Genomic DNA, 20,014 nt, shown 5'->3' with positions numbered 1-20,014 from the left:
ACAGCTTCCGACATTACAGCATCCAGGTTGGCAGCTAGCCAGTACTAGTTACTTGTGCGATGCGAAGCTTGCGAGTTAGCTATAATTATACTTGCTGCCGTAGGCCTCTTTGAAGAGAAAACGCACCGTATTCTCAGTTCAGGAAAGGCATTACTGGGAGGGGCTGAAGGATACCCCTTAATATACACCTTCCTTGCTGTTGCACTATCTTTGTACTGGAGCTTTCCATTAGCAGGTGCGGGTACCTTTCTTGTTTTGGCGCTTGTACCTGAATGCCCCAGCTAGCAAATGGAGCCATTTCTGCTATTATCTTATTTCGCTTCCCCAAGTGTAAGAACAGTACACGCTAGGGTTATAGGGTAGTAGAGGCAGCAGCGGAGTGCTATGCGTTGTGGCTCGGCAGTGGCTCAACAATGCGGCTCAAGTCAAGTTGAACATCACGACGTAATGCTTCTGCAGATGCCTACAACCGATTTAAAGCGCAAACATCATTGAACAGTCTCTCTAGCTTTATCAAGAAACCGTAACTGTATTGACGAAATTTTAGTCAATGGACTCAGTGTCCTCGGTCTTGGAACTGAATGGCTTCAGTATAGTTCTCCCACACTGTAAAAACAGTTGCTGGGTATTGTAGGAGGCTGGCTTAGTATATGGTGCCCACATATTTAAGTGAAGCACCCTGCACTAATCCAGGCAACCCATATGGTGATTTTAGTGGTCTTAGACAACCATGGAAAGCTCTCTAAGTGGTAGCTGTGGAGAACATCCTTCAGGTTTAGACCAGAAGGAGTGTTAAGCAGCTTGTTTTACAAGTACTAATCATATAGTGTAGGTTAAATAAAAAAAGAATCACACAGTGTAGTTATGAAAATAGGTATATTTATTATACACACTCCCCAACACATCGGTATATCTCCTACCCGGAAATATCAACACAATGCACACAATACTTCAAAAGTAAAAGGTAAGCACAAATACACAATGGTCTCTAGGGGTAAACCAAACCAGATACTAAAGAAGTGGAATGGGAACTGCGACCAAAGTTGGGACTTGGACCAGAAGTCTCTGAAGAGCTGTAACACAAGGAACCACCCGAGGTAAGTACCCACGAACCCCACAGAGGCTGTGTGCAGTGTGGAAACACAGCCGTATATTCAGTGCAAGTCAATGGGAAAGTCGCGGTTGCAGTTTTCAAGGACCCTTTCCAGTGGACCCTGGAAAAACCCTGTGAAAGACATAAGGTTGGAGAGTCACCCCATCCATGGAAACCCCAGGAACCAGGATACCTACACCAGGGAAGCCGTGTGCGTAGGTGTGAAGTGACGTCGGAAAGTGTATTAGGCCACAATGGTGGACTTAAAGAAAGATGCCACTGGCGAAGAAGATGGAAGAGTCCAGGGGAATCCAAGGATGGATTCTGGCAGAGAAGAACCTGCAAGCAGAGGGGACAGAGCCTATGCTATTCGGAGGTGACCAGGAGGCATGGAAGAGTAATGACCACAGATGACGAAAGATGCAGGAGTGAGGCCGGTGACCTTGTTGCTGCAGCTGTGAGGACCAGGCAATGCTGTGGAAGACCATGAGCCGTTCACGAACTGTATCACGTCGGAAGTCAAGAACCAGGGGGTCAGTGTCCTCCGGGAGCACCAACAAGCCTTGGCAGCAGCAACAGACATGGTAAATGAAAAAGGTGCAATGTTGGGACAGGCAAGGTCCAAGGGACTCACCAAATGCAGAAGAGTCAGAGCAGGCCCGAGTGAGCAAGGGAGCCGACTGAAGCCAAAGAAGACCCTCAAGAGGACCCACAAGCCTAAGGCACAGGAGTCGCAAGAGGACCTCAAGCAGCTCACCGAAGATGCAGGTCCACAGTGCAGAGGATGCAGTGAGACCGGAGATTTTGGCAAAAAGTGATGTTGGAGCTTCTTGTAGCCCGAAGATCTCTTGAGGACAGAGCCAACAAACCTTGGCAACGGCAAGTTAACGTGGTGCACAGGGATTCTGTTCCAGCGGTTTTGACGAGGTATACTGGCCTCAAAATTGCTCAGAGGACACGTCAGGCCTCGAGGGATTTGCAGAACCATCACCTGTGTTGCTGAGCCTTTTTTAGTCCAAGGGACGTCGGGAGCAGCAGACCGGTCAGCTTCATTGTGGTGCCTGCAGTTGCAAGAGAGTGGCTCCATCACTCCAAGGGAGATTCCTTTGGGTGTCTTTGATGCCCACGGGCCTGGAGAGGACCCTCGAAGCACAGGGACAGACAACAAAGAAGACTTGCAGAACTGCGAGACCAGGAGCAGCAGGAGTCTTCCTTGGTGCAGTCTTGGTTCCAAGCTAAGTCCAGCAATGTCCAAGGCGCCCAGATGGTGTAAGTAGAAGTGGTTTTGAGTTTGAATCTTGTCCCATGACAAATCTGAAGAGCCAACCACAGGTAAGCCCTTAAGTACCCTAGGTAACGGGTTGGGAAGATTCAAGGATCCCTCCCAGAGGAGAGGCTGGACAGACAGGATACTCTCATGTCTTTTGTCCAGTTTTGCACCAGAGCTGGAGCCAAGGGCTCCCTGAACTGGCTTAAACTGGAGTATGCAAGGAGGGCACCAACTGTGCCCTTCAAAGCAGCCTAGTGGCACTGGCAAACACCCCCACCACAGCCCAATACATTAAGTCCTGTCTGGGAGGTGGTCACACCTCCCTGTGACAGAAAACCTATTGTTCTACCTTCCCCTGCTCAAGCTCAGCTCAGGAGCACTTACAAAGCCTGGAGAATCGACTCCGGGGTTTGTAGGGGGGTGCCCTGCTCATGCAGGGCACTCTCACACTTATAATCTAGCAACCTGCCTTCAAGATTGAAAGACCTGCCTTAGAGGTCACTTAAAGGTTTTAAGTGCAGTGACCTCAGATATAAGGAAACCTATATCTGTCGTAAGTGGTGCTAGCCTCAGCTTACACAGGCTGAAATGCAGGCCTGTAGTCACAGTTTGAGTGGTCTCATGGGTGGCATAATACATGCTGCAGCCCACGGGAGACCCCTGGAGTATCTATGCCCTGGGTACTTTAGCATCATGTACTAGGGACTTACATGGCACACCAGTAGCCAATTGGAAAGGTACCAAAGTACTTACCACTGTCAAATATCAGGAGGACACAGTGACTGGGGTCCTGATTAGCAGGATCCCAGTCAGACTAGTCGGAAAACAGCGTAACACCAGCAAAAAGTGGGGGTAACCATGAAAACAGAACTTACTTTCCTACAGGTATAACAAGGAAGGTTTTCCAGGCATGTGTATCTATTAACATTGTGAGATTATGAGGACATGGGGGAAAAAGCAACATTTTATAGACTTGCCAAATTTTAAGTATTGTGAACTTATGAAGATATTTTATGGTACCATATGTATTGTTTCTTTCGAAGGGGTTACACAGGTAACTGAAGTGTGCATCATGTCTACCTATTGTATGCCACACTGTTATGATAAATATTTTACTCCAACAGGTTTGAAGGAAGTGTGCTAGTAAAATGTAATTTTTTTGTTCCCACCAAGTTTTGGCAAATATGATTTTGATTAGGATTTCTTGAATGTATATAGTTTTCTTGCTTATGGAAGCTACACATTTCTAATAGGTTAATGATCCCTTTTGTAACAGTGTGTTCAAATCTCAAAGATAAATTTCAAATTTATTAAACTATTCAAATAATTAAAATCATTACAGCAACAAATGTGTCCCCCACAACCCGCCGCCGTTTCCCTGTCTGATAATCATAAAATCATGCTTAGACAGACTCTACATTATTACTTCATCATTTCCTTTATAACACTGGTTCGGATAATTCAAATTGTCAAAACTTTTCCCGGCCTCTTAACGTACCTGAAGCCAAATTCACAAACAATTTCCAGCAGATGCCAAAATAGAAGGCTTACAAAATTAAAACAGCTCAAATCTCTTTATAGGTCACACTCCACCCTAACAAATAGGCTGATGCCTCCAAGAGGTGTTATCTACAAATTACCCCACACAGGATGAGGCGCAACGCTGAGTCCAGGGCCTTGTTTTCTTGAATGGTTGATTTTTATATAGCGCACAGCTACTCGAAGAGTGTCCCAGCGCTAGGCATGAACGATCTGACAAAGAGATCGGATCGAGGTATGTAGCAATTAAAGTCTAAATAGATAGGTCTCAGGAGAGTTCTTAAAAATCACCTCATCTGTAGTGGGTCGGAGTTGGAGATGAATCCGATTCCACATCTTTGCAGCCAGAACCACAAAGGAGGCCCCACCCGACGCTTACTTCTAAAGCAGGGGACCAATATCACATGCGCATTAATCTAACGCAACGCCCTACTTGGACAGTACTTGAGAATACTCTTGTTGAAGTATCTGGGCCCGGTGTTGTGAAGGACTTAATGAGCTATCGTTGAAGCCTTAAACATGATTCTCTTACGGACCGGCAGCCAGTGTGGCTGCTTTCGAAATGAAATCGGATATCGACAAGTGTTTAGGTAGCTTGTACAGAAGGCGAACAGCCAAGTTCTGTATTACCTGGAGGCCTTGTGGTAGGTAGTCCGGAATTCCCAGGTACAATACATTGATGTAATCAAGACTAGAGAGAATCACCGCCCTAAGCACTGTTTTCTGCACCTCCCATGGATGAAAGTCCAGGAATTTCTTGAGCATTCTTAGGATCCAGATGCAGAATTTTACCACTGTCGCAATCTGGGCTTTGAAAGAAAGCAGAGTGTTAATTAGTATACATCATTTTTTGCCACTTCAAAGAGGAGTGGGGGGCTGGGGGTGGATAGAATGTGCTACTACTAGGCCAGGGTCCCATCCAACCTGTGCAGGGGTCCTGGCCAAATAACATGATCGCCATTTTGTCTGGATTGCATTGTAAGTGATTGGCTCGGAGCCATTCCATCACTGCTTTCACTTTCATACAGAGTAAACATTTGTTTGCTCGCTCTGAATCAGCTTCATATGTGAGCAGTAGCTGTTCCATTAGCATAAGATATGATCTTAATGCCGAATGACTCGACCAGGAATGCCAGCGGGGCCATATAAGCATCAAGAAGAGCCCTGTGGTAACTCCCATTTTAAAGGTTTCACCCTAGAGGAGAAGGGTTTTAACCAGTCCACTTCTTCTGTGTGTTCCAAGAAGGAGTCCAGCCAGCTCAGTACCGCTCCTGCTACTCCCACAGTCTCCAACCTTTGCAACAGGATTTCATGATCCACCATCTCACATGCTGCCGACAGATCTAACACGAAGGCCACATTGAGCCCCGAGTCACAGCTCTTTATGGCTTTAACCCAGCTTAACACCTCACTTTGAGAAGCGGGACAGCTAATAAAACCTCCCATCTAAATTGAGCAGTTGCCATTTTTATAGTCAACCCATACTAGAAAACTACTAGCCCTACTTAAATCTGTACGGCCCAATTGTCCTTCAGTTGACATTGCACCATTCCCATTATTGTACACAGCCTACCCTATTAAAGTGCTCTGATAAAATGCTCAGGATATCAAAATCCATAATCGAAATTGCACACCTCCCATTATTGCACAAAAGCCAAATAAAATCATTGCCCAACATACATCTGTATGTCCTAGTTATCCTTCAGCAAAAATCATACAAACCTCGTTATCGCACACAGCCCACCCTAGTAGAGTGCTGTGATAAAATCTGCAATGGAAATTGCACTGTTCCCATTTTTATACACTACCCATCCTAATAAAATTCTAGCCCAACACATCTGTAAGACCTAGCTCTCCTTCAGTAAAAACTGCACAATTCCCATTATTGCACGCAGCTTACCCTAGTAGAGTGCTCTGATAAAAGCACTTAGTAAATCTGAAATTCCTAGATTTTCCCCTTTATAAAACCTCTGCATAAGGTAGAGACAGTTAACAAGACCCTGGACCTGGGAGGCGACAACGAAGGAAAGGCCAGCTAGAAAGGAGGCCACCTGATGCCCTGCCAAGTTGGACTATGTCACCATCTGACCCCAGGACTAGGACTGGTCTCTCCAGGGCCAGTGGCACTGAGCGTCTTATGCCTCCCGAGGACCAGTTGCAGGTGTGGACCTGGATTCCACTTCCCCTGGCTGCTCTACGAGATGGCCAGGAGGCCTGTGGACTGCAGGAAGGAGGGTGCCTGTCTGCCTGGCAGCAGAAGAGCTGTGCAGGATGTCCCTACCAGCAGGAGAGGAGGAACACAAGCAAAGGAGAAGGATGGCACAAACAGCCAGAGAATCCAGCTCCCTGCACAATGCACCCATTTAGAGTTGGGGGGCGGTGCCGAGCAGCCCAGGCTGCTCTCACAGTGGAATAAGAGGAGTGCACCCAGAAGCTGCCAGCACCAAAGCAGCACAAAGGACATGCACAGCAGCTGGGGTTTCTGGGCCCGGGGGCTCCCTCCACGACCAGGGTACTCAAATTAACAAGCATTGGCATAGCCAATAGGTCTCGCTTTTGGGACCTTATAAGTGTTTAGCCATGCAACAGTTGATGTACAAGGTACGGCGGCAGGAGGCCGCAACAAACCCGACAGCGGAGCAGCTTGCCTGGTAATAAAATATTCACAAATTTCGAAGAGCATCCCAAAATGCGCAGCGCAGGCTCATTTACATATTTATTTGTTACTTGTGGTGGCTCCACGACATAATGGGCACGACCAGCGTTTCTTAAATGTGTTCGGGAGCTACAAGAAGAACAGCAGCCCCCTTTACTTTGTTGTCCTCAAAAGAATCATCCTATGTTTCCAAGGCCCTGGAGTACATGACCCCAGGAGAGTTTTAAGCACATGCTCTGAATGCAGAGGTCTCTAGCAGTTGTTTCAATGGCTTAAATATGTGGCATTATGATAAAATAAGACTTTGGTACGTTTGTGGTTGCTTTGAACTCAAATGCTTTATTGATAATTTTACTGCTGTACTCTCCAATAGTTTTGCCTTTAATGAATGTGTTAGAGTATATGTATAGGTCCCCATTCAGGTTAATGGTAAGTCATGAAATGTGGCTGTTTAATTAATGTTTTGGCCCTTTGTCAAAACCATTAGGCCTGCCTTATGTATTAAAGTGACACCATGAGAAAGCCAGTAGGCCTGCCTTTTGGATATTGAGTTGGTGACCCCTTGACAAAGCCACTAGGCCTGCCTTATAAATAATGACACCCCTTTATAGTATAATGCTACATCTGTTATAGGTGCGTCTCGAGATGGGTTTCACGGTCTCATCTGCTTCATGATTTCCACATCCATATTAAAAATTAATTCATAGAGGAACGTTTTGTCAGCCCTCTTCACCCACTGAGTTGGTTAAGTGTCATTCGCATTTCGCTCCTGCCAAGCGCAGCATACCTAAGCATGAGGCAATGGCTCAGCCCATTTCAGCTTCTGGCTCTCCGAATTGTGAGTGACACCCACCAAAAAAATAGTCCACTTCAGCATCAGGGCTCGTAGGCCAATCTCCGATTTTATTTCATAGTTTATATATCTTTTTACTTATTTTTGTTCTATGTAAAAAAATGTAAAGTTTTTTTGCAAACATATGCACATCACCATTAGAAAACAGCAATTATATTTGTATTACGTAAACACATTTAATACCAATTGTACAAGTTTAAAAACAAAAATACACTCGTTGCCAATGCTTGCCTTAAGTTCAGACCTTGCATGGCAGCCCACAATAAACTACCGCGCTTCCACCATCTGCGAAACTCAGCTGCTCCAGAGTAAGAACACAGGGTCATTTCAGACTGAAGAAAGGACAAGCCAGAGGCAAACATACTACTGGGTGTCAAATGCACATCTGGTTCTAGATGGAGAGCTCCTTGGCTAAATGGGGTCCAACATTTAAATCTTCGTAGTAAAAGACATGCTAAGGAGTTTGCTGCGCCTCTAAAGCACTGGTACAGCAGTCACCGCCCAACTCTGTGCATCAGTTCTTTGACCTGGACCTAGGATTGCTTCAGTAGCTTTAGAATTTTGCATGCAATACAGGCGTCACAATCCAGGTCACTACACAAACGATGAATAAATCTTTTTATTTGCGCGTAGTTAGCATTACTGAGAAGGCATTACCTTGATGGGGCACAAGGCCTCACGGCCTGTGAAAAACAGTAAGGTCCTGCAGTCTCTATTCCTGAAAAGCCAACTAGGATTTGAAACCACAGTAATGTTATTGGGATCCAAGGTATCAATTATGGGATGAGGCTTATTAGACACAGCATTTCTGTTGTCTGAAAAATGTTTTAATTACAGATATAAGTATACCTCTTTAACATCTTTTAAGGTTTTGGCAACCATAATTTAAAGAAAGCGGATATTCAGACCTATAAGGCCCAACGGCAGGCCTGGGCGAATGCAATGTATTTCACAGCAGTTTCTCACAAAAACAAACAACAACAAAAATCAGATAGCCACAGCAAAGGAAGTCAAGTAATACTTACAAGTATTGTCACAAACTGAATGCTAATAGGCAGTTACAGCTTTTCTATTTAACATAATAAGTTCATTGCAACTTATGTCATTAATTCAAATTTTATTGTAGCAAATTACAAATAAAGACAGTCTGCTATTTCAACTAATCGCACCATGCATCGCTCTTTCAAATTCTGCATTCACGCCCTCGCTGACGATCCCAGTCCTTGGTCTGTGAAAACTCGCAGATGAAGAAACAAACATGAAGATTTATTATTTTAAGAATCATTAGTACTTCATCCATCTCTGGATGTGCGAGTATTAGGTGTAAACATGTTTTGAGATACACACAGGCAACCAAGCAGAAGAGAAAAAAAAAACACAAATTAAGATTATAAATCAGCTTGATTTAATAAAAGGGTCACAAACAGTGCTGAGAATAACCCAAAGCATTATGAAGGGGGGGGGGGGGCTATGCCTCCCTTTGTACCAGTAAGGAGTACAATAAGCACAGGCCGCGCAGCCCTTCCCTCTCTTAGGAAGGCGAGGTGTTCTCGTCTGTCTAAAGATGGCGAAGAGCTGAATCTTTGTAGCCAGATCAGAAAGTGGGCACAGGCCTTCCACTGGCGAGCTCTTTAAGCCAGTGGCAGGATGGAGTCCAAGGCTACTAGGAATCAACTGGCCTATTTTCCTTCTTTGCCTTTCCTAGCCTGAAAAAGCAGGAGCTAACAAACTGCTGATTTCACCTTGGATGCAGCCACTATCTGCTGAGGGTATCGCCCATCAACTGGGGAACTGCTAACATGAGATCCAATAATCAACAACTGAGCATTATTACAGCATACTGGTCCCCCTACTTAAATTCCAGCAGGGCAGAGATCGCACAGGTAGGAGGAAGGTGTGGTTATTTTCTTTAAGTAATTTTACGACTTCTATGCGCCCCTCAACCTGAAGGTGCAACCACACAACCGGCTTGCTAAAGCGCTCCTGCCCACCTAACATTTGATCCACAGAATGCGGTGAAAGGAAATTCACTCACATTAAAAAGTGCTTGAACCACCAGTGGAAACAGGCTTTTCTGTGCAAACTGTATGCCCTAGCATGGCGAGGTCTTATTCAGCAGCAGCCAACAGCGCTGGCTCAGAACAGGAGTGGTATCGCGAGGTCAAATGAAAGCCCGGCGGATGTCTGAAGGTCTGCCTCTGCTGGAACGAGAACCAGCGCGCCTTGCATCTTGTAGTGAGCCGATGGGATTAAAATTAGGCCTGAGGGGAAGGAACCGGCCTGAAGCTTGGCCCATGCTTGGAAGCAGTGAATTGATGGGATCATCAACATACGGAAGAATGAGTCTCTGATCATACTCTCCACCGATGATACCTGGCGGGTACAAGGGTCGAGGTGCAAAGGGGTCTGGGTAAAAGGGGGTAGGATGCAAGGGAAGAGGGTGTGGGGGAGGAGGCTGGAAAAACATGTGCCGCCACCTCAGGGCTTCTTTCTTCTGTTTGTACTTCTTCCAGTAGATCTGCAGAACACAGAGAAGAGGGTGAAATGTTATCTGTTACTAGTAAATTATGCACCATAGGATCTCCTGTGCTGGTTAATGTATATAACTCTACTTAAAAGCTGAACAAGTTTTGTCAACAATATTCAAAAGTTGCCTCCCTGTTGACATACATGCCATGCCAAATATTGAAATATAAATAATCCTCAAATTTGTGGAGTGGCAGTGGATGTAAAAATTTGCTATCTAGATGCACACAAAAATATCTTCGTATAGATGAATGAAATATCCTAAAGACAAAACAGAGCAATAAGGAACGGACAGGCAGATGGATCGATGATGTCAGACTACTTTACGATAAAGGCAATAACCTTATTAGTAATAATGTGGCAAAATGATTGACATTTTATTACGTAATATACTTGCAGTAAAGTGGATTATTATTTGGGGTGGACAAGTGCCAACCTGAAAGAATTAGACCCCAACTTGCTAGATGTCAGATAAAGTAAATGAAATAAATCAGTGCTCAATCCCTGGTAATGAGACAGGGAGCAGTCGGGCATAATTTAAAACCAACTTGTAAAGTATGTACCAACTTATGTGATAAGGAAGAGATGTCCTTGTCCTCAGCACAACCAGCTCCAATAGTGCTGAGAACGAGACCATCACGTCCTTAGCAATCAATGGGTTAAGCATTGTATACATACATTCATAGAAACAGTCACACAAAACTCCAATTTGTTACAGAAACATAAGACCCAAAAATCCAATTAGGCAATCTGGAAATATGAATTTTAAAGATTTAAGTGAAAATAGCACCAAAAATCACAAAGTGGCAATGATAGTCTATTAAACTAGGTCCTAGGCGACATTGGGAGCCGACTGCAATCGAGCCCTGGTTAGATACAAGTGGATTGCTCCTGGTGAAAGATTTGAAGTCAAAAAGGTCCAAAGTTTTCCAAGTCCTATTTTAGTAAGGGGTCTTAGAAGTCCCAAAGTTGATAGAAACTCCGTCCCTTTTTGAGGAACAAAATCCGAAGAAGGTGCAATTAAGAGTTGGAGTTTTGGAGCTTTCTCACAGAAAAACATCAATGTCCAGCAGAATGAGACTTAAGACCTCCAAAAAAATAACTAGGAGCTTTGAGCCGGACAAGGCTGAAATTCAATCCAAAAGTGGAACTTCTTCTGGTGCCCAAACAAGCAAAGGAGTACACTTCTAAATCCCCCTGTACCTCAAAGGATGTAACTTTCAAGACACTCTGGGTATCAGGCGGAGGCTAGGAGCAAAGTCCAGTTCAGATCCAGTTCCTACTGGTCGGATAGGTAATTTAGAGAAACAGTCTATTGCAGCTTGCAGTATCCATGTAGCCACACGGGAGGTCAGCCCAACTAACCCTTGGAGTAAACTTCTTTGTACTGGATACAAGATGGAGCAGGTCTAGTACTTTAGCGCTCCTCTAAGGTCAAAGACAGCAGGTCCGGTCCACTGCTGATCTTCCACAGGTCCAGGAAGTGTGCTGAGGGGGGGGTGTAAATATATGCTTAGCATCAGCTAGTGGGTGGGAGTGGCTCCTAGGCACTGCCTAACTAAAGAAGTAGAAGTTCCTGGGGGCAAGCTTGCCTAATTTTGAAGCAGTTTCTGTTTTCCTACTGCAAACAATCCCACATTACCCCTTGCTCTCAAAATCCAAGATGGGGAAAGCCTGTGTGGCCACCCAGGTGTGGCCAAGGTAATGAGCTGCTCCTTTCACCATGGTCACTCAATACCAGTTCTTGCGGTAGCTTTCCTTCCATTGGGTTTGGAGCCAACCTATCCAGAGGGTAAGCGGTCCGGATATCCTCTAATATTTACTTGTGAGAGGGCAGGCCCCTTTGAAGTAAATTAATTTCCTGGTCCTGCTCAGAGGAAGAAAACACCTCACCACTCGCGGGTGTAGGTACCAAAAGGATTATGCTACATACCCAGTAAGCATCGGTTCTTGGCATGTAGAGCTTTGCATACTCCTGCCATCTAGTGTTAGGTCCGGATGTTTGCAAGTTGTTTTTCTTCAAAGAAGTCTTTCCTAGTCACGAGGGAATGCGACTCCTCCTTTTGGTGATATTGCGCATGGGCATCGACTCCATTGTTAGACTGTTTTTCCACAAGAGGATGAGAATGGAGTAAGTAAGTGTAGTACAGGGATGTTCATGCGCATGTAATGTAAATAATGAAAACGGCAACAGCTAGAGGTAGGGGGGTGCATGTGAATCTACAGCTCTACATGCCAAGAACAGATGCTTACTGGGTAAGTAGCATAATCCGTCCAAGGCACGTGTGCTATAGATACACATGCTTTGCGTAGACTATATAGCAGTATTCTCCCAAAGCGGTGGCTAACCGGTAGATGTTGCGCTGTTTGAAAAAGTCTCTTTAGCACTGCTTGGCCTACATAAGCTTGTTGACGTGCTAACACATCCACACAATAGTGTTTGGTAAAAGTTTGTGGTGTGGACCATGTTGCTGCCTTACAAATGTCCGCTATAGGGAAGTTACCTAAAAAGACCAAAGACGCTCCTATTTTATGAGTGGAATGCGCTCTAGGCGGTATAGATAAAGTTTGTTTAGCTTTAGTGTAGCATGTTTGAATGCATTTAACAATCCATCTTGCAATACCAGATTTAGAAATCAGATTGCCTTTGTGAGGTGTAGCAAATGCAACAAACAATAGTTTTGTTCTGCGAAAATCCTTTGTTCCTTCAATGTGGTACAATAGCGCCCTTCTGACATCTAGAGTATGAAGAGCTCTTTCTGCTACGGAATCAGGTTGAGGAAAGACCACAGGCAACTCAACCGATTGGTTATTATGAAAGGCAGAAACCACTTTAGGAAGGAATTTTGGGTTGATGCGAAGAACTACTCTGTTTTTCATGAAGTTGAAAGAAGGGTTCTTTTCCAAGGTTAAAGCCAGTAGTTCAACACCTCTCCTCAATGAAGTGATCGCAATGAAGAAAGCTACTTCCCCATGAAAGAAATTGTAGCAGACAGTTGTGTAATGGCTCAAAAGGTGGGCCCATGAGCCATGTAAGTACCATGTTCAGAATCCAAACTGATGCTGGAGGTAAGGTTCCCTGGGTGGTATTATTCTCTTAAGGCCCTCCATACAAGCTTTAATTACTAGAACCTTGAACAAAGATAGATTTCATCTGTTTTGCAATTATGCTGCTACTGCTGCAAAATGCAAACACATGAAAGTTTAGGCTAGAGCAGCGCGCTGTAAATGCAGAAGGTAACACATGATATTTTGAATTGATGCATCTAGTGGATCAATGTTATTAGTACAATATATAACACGTCTTTTCCATTGTGCTGCATAGCATGCTCTAGTAGTAGGCTTTCTTGCTTCTTTAAGAATGGTAATACATTCATGTGGCAAGTATGACTTCAGGAGCCAAATTGCTAGATTGAACTCCTTGGGATTTGGGTGTCTGACGTCTCCATGGTTCTGCGTAAGAAGACTGGAATTGAGATGCAGCTTTTGATGTGGAACTACCGATAGTTCTAAAAGTGTTGTGAACCATGGTTGACAAGCCCAAGTGGTAGCTACTAGAATCAGTGAGAGGGATGTTTGCCTGAGCTTCTGAACCTGAAATGGAAGGAGTGTAAGAGGCAGAAAAGCATAGGCAGATATTCCTGACCAATTTATCCATAGGGCATTGCCTTTGGATAGAGGGTGTGGGAACCTAGAGGCGAAGTTTGGGCATTTTTGAGGTGTCTACTGTGGCAAACTGATTGTGGGAATCCCCATTGTTGAAAGTATGGAAGGAGAATGTGGGGATGAAATTCCCACCCGTGCATTTGTTGCCACCTTCTGCTTAGAAGGTCGGCAATCTGATTGTCCGCTCCTGGGAGGTGCTCTGTTAGAAGATGAATTCTGATGAATTGCCCAACGCCAAATGGTCTGAGAGGCGTGACAGTTGCAGAGAATGTGCCCCCCCTGTTTTTGTACATAGTACATCGCAGTCATATTGTCAGGGCGGACGAGGACAACTTTGCCTATGAGGTGAGACTGAAAAGTTTCAGTGCTAGATATACAGCTAGAAGCTCTAGATAGTTGATTTGCAGATCTGTGTACTTGTTGTCCCATAGATCTTGAATTGTGAAGTTGTGAAGATGGGCACCCCAACCTGTGAGGGATGCGTCTGTTAGCACGATGTGTGGAACTGGGTCGATGAAGGGCTGCCCTTTTGATACGTTTGGTGTGTTCCACCACAGCAGAGAGCAATGGGTGTGGCTGTCTACCAACACTAGAACTGTTAATTCACCCCAAGACTGATTCCACTGACGTTCTAAGCACTGCTGTAGAGGACGCATGTGCAATTTTGCATGAGGCACTGTCGCAATACATGATGCCATCATTATTAGCAGTTGCATCAAAGTCCTGACTGCTAAGTAGTGACTGGCCTGAAACTGAATTATCAGAAATTGAATATTGTGAATTCTGACTGAACTGAGAGAGGCTAGAGATGTGCAAGTGTTTAGAGTCACTCCTAGATAGGACTGCATTTGTGAAGGCTGAAGGTGAGACTTCTGCACATCGACCGTGAAACCCAATTGGTGGAGTAGGTCTAATGTAATCGGAGTGTGGACTAGACACTTTTGGTGTGTGCTGGCTTCAATGAGCCAGTCGTCTAGACATGGGAAGACATGAATGTGTTGTCTTCTGAGATGTGCCACTACTACTGCTAGACATTTTGTGAACACTCTGGGTGCAGTAGTTACTCCGAACTGGAGTACTTTGAATTGATAGTGTTTTTCTGCTATCAGAAATCTGAGGTATTTGCGATGAGCAGGGTTAAATGGAATATGAAAGTATGCGTCTTAAGTCCAGTGTGGACATAAAATCGCCTTGCTGTAGCAGGGTGAAGTACTTGTTGAAGCGTGACCATGTGGAAATGTTCTGAAAGTATGTACACATTTAACGTCCTTAGATCCAAAATGGGTCTTAAGGAGCCGTCCTTCTTGGGGATTAGAAAGTACAGACAGTACACCCCTGAACCTTGGTACTGTAATGGAACTGGTTCTATAGCCCCTTTTGCTAAAAGAGCTTGTAGCTATTGTTTGAGGAGCTGCAGATGCTCTTACGAGAGTTTGCGAGTGTTAAGTGGAATATTGGGAGGATTGATGGTAAGCTCCAAGCAAGGCCCACGCTGGATAATGTCTAACACCCATTTGTCTGATGTTATTGATTGCCAAATGAGCAGAAATTGCGGAAGTCTTCCCCCGACAGGTGTTAAATAATTGGGGTGGAAGTGTAGGCAAGTCCAGGGCCGGCTCTAGGGCGGTGCGATCGGTGCCACCGCACCGGGCGCTGACTTGGAGTGGGGGCACCGTGTGTATTGTTTTAAAAGCACCCGATTCCACGTTCCTGGTCCCAGCAATTTTGAAGCATCAATGAACATGTCAGCTTACCTCCAGTGATTAATGGTCTTCCTTTCGAGAGACTGGAGCTTTGTCTCTAGTGGAAGTTTTGACTCATCATAGTGCAGAGGGTTAACATGCCTGCTGCAAAGAACTTGTCCAATTCAGATCACAGAAGTGCATATACTACTAATAGGTAAATGGGTGATCGCTTTTGTCAGAGAGATCCTTGTGTTACTTGCAGTTTAACTGGTAAAATCCTATTATAGAGCAGCGAGCTATTAACAGGCGTCAAAGAGCTGCATGCAAACTGCAAGGAATATATTACAGACACATTTGTTTTGCCTAGTCTTTCCTTATCCTAATAAAAAAGGGTTAATTTGGTTAGAAATCAATTCTTATTAAAGAAAACCCCTAACAATGCTGTTACATTTTAAATTCTGAGGGGCATATGTACAAGCCTCTATCGCCACGGGAACGTCACTTTCTGTGACATTCCCGTGGCGATAGGGGTCCTGCCTTATTTACAAGGCAGCGTTAAGCCACTTAATGTGGCCTACCGCTACCTTGTAAATAAGGGACCCTTTCACGCAATTCTTAACGTGAAAGGAGTTGGCAGTGGGTGTTGCAACCGGAAACACCCATTGCTTTTGACACTGCCCCCTATTTACAAGGGCAGCATAAATAGGAGGCAGTGCCAAAATTAAGACCAGGGAAATCATGGTCTTGAGTTGGCAAAACGAGGAGAAATGCTTTATTTCTCCTCGTTTTTTTTTTCCATGTGTGCTGCCTTGTGCAGCACACATGGAAAAAGCAAAAAGCCTTGGATAGTTAATGTACTGGAAGGTGCCCCTTCCAGTACATAAACAATCTTTTTTTTAAAAAAATGCTATTTGTGACTTCCATGTGTGCTGCATTCAGCAGCACACATAGAAGTGACAAAATGGCATTTAAAGATTCTTTATGTACAGGAAGGGGGAACTTCAATCTTTCCCTTGCACGCAGACAACCTTGCACTACGGCGCAAGGGTGCCTGCGTTGGCGCTACACTGCTAAGTGTAGTGCCAGCGCAGGAGAAAACTCAAGGCTGCACCATATTGTTGTAAATATGGTGCAGCCTTGTGTTTCTGAAGTGGCGGAGTGAGGCGGTGTGCTTTTCCAGACCAAGGACTCTTAAACTATATTGCCTACCCATATGGATGACATGTGACTCCTACACCTTGTAGGCCTCTGTCTTATGTAACATTTCCTATACACTGATTTACAAACATATGATTGTCTCCGTGCAATGTATGTGATGTAAAGCGCTCGGACGCCTTAAACTAGTATAAGCGGTGCTATAAAGCTAAATGAATCTAAGAGACAGTGGTTATGGAGACTTGGGGGGGCACTATCAAATGGTGGTAGTGTGGGGATCCGTAGCGAGGTGGTCATTGTGGGGGGGGGGGGGGGGGTAGGGGGTGAGGGGCAGCAAACATTGTCGCACAGGGCGCCACCAGTGGTAAAGCCGGCCCTGGCCAGTCGCTGCTTATTGGGGGAAGGGGAGTTATGGTTGGTGTGCTCTTACTCCTACCTTGAAAATGGTTCCCTCTGTACCCTCCTCTATTAAAAGCCTCTAGCAGAAGAGGGTTGCGTGTCGGACCTATATGAGGAAGTGTTAAGGTCGGAGGATGTAGTTTTAGACCCTGCTTTATAGAATGAACAGCGAAAGGAGCGTCTACGTGAAGGTGTCTGAGGTGCTGCTATGGATTTTGCCACATCAGTGTCTTTTTTCATCTTTTCTAAAGCCTCATCAACCTGAGGTCCGAAAAGATGTTGCTTGTCAAAAGGAGTATTTAAAATAGACTGCTGGACTTCTGGTTTAAAACCTGAAATCATGAGCCAGGCATGCCGACGTAAGAGAAAGCTAGTATTAAACGTCTCTTGCTGCAGTGTCAGCAGCATCAAGAGCACATCTAATAAAATAATTTGAAATGAGTTTCCCTTCTTGAACTAGCTCTTGTGCCTTTTTCTTGTATTCTTCTGGGAGGTACTGAAGTAGACCGTCCATCTCATTCCAGTGTGCCCTGTCATACCTATCTAGTAGGCCTTGCGTGTTAGCAATGCGCCCTTGATTAGCAGCTACCCTTTTACCAGATGTGTCAATAAGCTTAGATACTTTATCTGGTGGAGGTTCATCCCCAGAGGTCTGTGAACCTAGAGGGTGTGGTCCCTTAATAAAAACATGATCAGAGGGTGATGAGATATACATATATATATATATATATATATATATATATATATATATATATTATCTACTGGCGGTCGCCAGTAGATAGTTATAGTTAGGATCGTGTTTCCATAGGAAATCCGCAACATTCTATTTGAAATAACTTTGGCGCCGATTGACGAATCCTCGCGAAATTTTCAAAATAGGTGGGGCGCTCCGCTCCTTCCCTGAAAGTCTCGGGGGGGGATTCGTCAAGCGGCGGCTGAGAAAAAGGGGGGGTCCCAAAACGCGTTTTCCCCATGCATTTTCCAATAGGACCTTTAGTCCAAGCTACAGCCCGAACGGCTGAACAGAATTACTTGAAATTTGGCAGAGAGGTAGTCCTCAGGTCAGGGATGTGCCTTTTGCAGGTCTGGTGTAAATCTGTTCAGTATTTCCTGAGAAAATAGCATTTAAAAGCATATATATATCTATAAGCGCGCACCGTGCGCGTACGGTAAAACTTACCGTATGCGCACGCTGCCGTGCGCGAGCGCGATTCTGATTGGTTGTTAGATCTTAGTAAACATTCGAATCGGTCGAAACCAGGAAGTGTCGGCCGCCATTTTGTCTCTCGCAGTCTGAGGGGGTGAAAAACAAAGGTGGAGAACGTGAAAAGGGGGCAGGGAGGACAGTTCCTGACCCCCTAGCCTTAGTCAGGGGGTCCCAGAAGGACCCCCAAGGGCAAAAATGTCCTTAAATTTTTTTGCGAAAAATCGCGGAGTACGCGTAGCGTGCGCGTACGGTGGAAAGGAAAAAATTCCGCGAACTGCGTAACGTGGGCCCACAGCGCGCGCAGTGCGCAAAGCGCACCGTGCGCGTACGGTACGCGCACGGTGAAAAACCTTAAAAAAATAAATACATAACTTAGCATTTAAACAACCGTACAAATTCACTGAAAAAAACATAGGTTTCACACACGTTCTAGTTAGGAATTAGCATTTAAAAAACCTTGCAAATTCACTTAAAAAACCATAGGTTTCACACATGTTATAGTTAGCTGGACATTTCACTCGTGAAAAACCATTGAAATTCCCCCGTTATAGTTAGTGCAGGCAAATATAACTCACGCGACCGCAATCCTCTGCCGATGACGTCAGATATTACATCACTGATGACATATGTGTCTGTCTGAAAAAAAAATATTTGTAATATATGTATAGCTAAAAATTAATGGAAGAAGACATGGGTAAATAAGTGTCTAAATACAGTGATGTAATATCTGACGTCATCAGCAGAGGATTGCGGTCGCGTGAGTTATAGTTGCCTGCACTAACTATAACGGGGGAATTTCAATGGTTTTTCACGAGTGAAATGTCCAGCTAACTATAACATGTGTGAAACCTATGGTTTTTTAAGTGAATATATATATATAGATATATTTTTTTTTAATCAACCCTGGGTGTTAAAATAGGTGCACAATCAGGATCCTAAAAAATCTCATCTGCATGTCTCATCATGCCTTTTAACATAGGAAGACCGACTAACTGTGTGAAGATCCTAGTGTTTCAAATAAAAAAATCTTCATCCAAGGCCTCTTTATGCAGTGTAACCCCAGGATATGCTGCTGCTCTGGAAATGAACTCTAGATAAGATACATTATCGTCTGTAGGTGAAGGTTTTGCAAGTTATAGGTCCAGATCGTTATCCATGGGTGGATCAATGTTATAATCATCCTATGGGTCTGATGGCAAAGGAGCATTGTGATCATCGGCATCATCATCATCCCCATCTCCTAAATCAGGCTGTGTATGAGGAGACCCATGTGGTGTTATGTGTAATGGATCTGAGCCTGGCAGTATCAGTAAAGGTGAGGACGGTGGAGGTGGTGGAGAGGATGGCAAAGTATATCTTATCTTGACTTGTAGCAATGTACTTCTTCTTCTTACAAGGGGTCTTGTGTCCAGTGTCCTCTGAACAGACTTTCCTCTTGGAAGGAACTCTGGCTAAAATATGGCCAGTGTTTGTATTGGTGTAAAGCTTTTTCTGCATTGGATCTAGTCTGTCCTTCAAAATATCTAAAATCGGTTAAGGAAATCCTAAAGATCTCCTTTGGATTTCGGCACCTACATTTTTTGTGCCGAACAGAACTTGTCCTTGGAAGCGGAAGGTTTCAGCTCCGAACCAGATTTGTTTTTCGGAGAAGAATGTTTTGTGGCCGAAGACGATCTGTCTCGGCTCGATCCTGAGCCAGAAGGCTTGACCACTTGTTTTGGTGCAGGGCCCAAAGGCGGGGCATCGGAAACATCGTCACGGTGCCGACTATTACCCGAAGGCAGAGGTGGTGTTAAAGCCTTATGTTTGGTGGAAGCTAGTTTATGGAGTATGGGTGTTTTAGTACTCACGACACACTGTCCCACTGGAATGTCTTCGGACTCCAACTCGATCTCGGAATACGATTCTGGGACCGAGAAGGAGTCTTCTTCTTTCACTGCTGCTGCTTCTTCCTGTTTGAATTAT

At 44.6% G+C, this 20,014-nt stretch overlaps 1 protein-coding gene across 1 annotated transcript in view; it reads right to left on the bottom strand.

Moving 5' to 3' along the window:
- Window positions 1-8,513: 8,513 nt before the first annotated feature.
- Window positions 8,514-20,014, bottom strand: part of FBXO7 (F-box protein 7) — a 119,598-nt gene continuing 108,097 nt past the window's right edge. Inside the window, exon 10 of the mRNA XM_085651959.1 lies at window positions 8,514-9,929. Within this exon, the coding sequence (XP_085508085.1) occupies window positions 9,573-9,929 (357 nt within the window). The 3' untranslated portion in view covers window positions 8,514-9,572. The remainder of the gene's footprint in view (window positions 9,930-20,014) is intronic.

Source organism: Triturus cristatus, chromosome 4_1 (assembly GCF_964204655.1).
Source record: "Triturus cristatus chromosome 4_1, aTriCri1.1, whole genome shotgun sequence".
Classification (NCBI taxonomy): Eukaryota; Metazoa; Chordata; class Amphibia; order Caudata; family Salamandridae; genus Triturus; species Triturus cristatus.
This window is presented reverse-complemented; position numbering and strand designations above follow the sequence as displayed.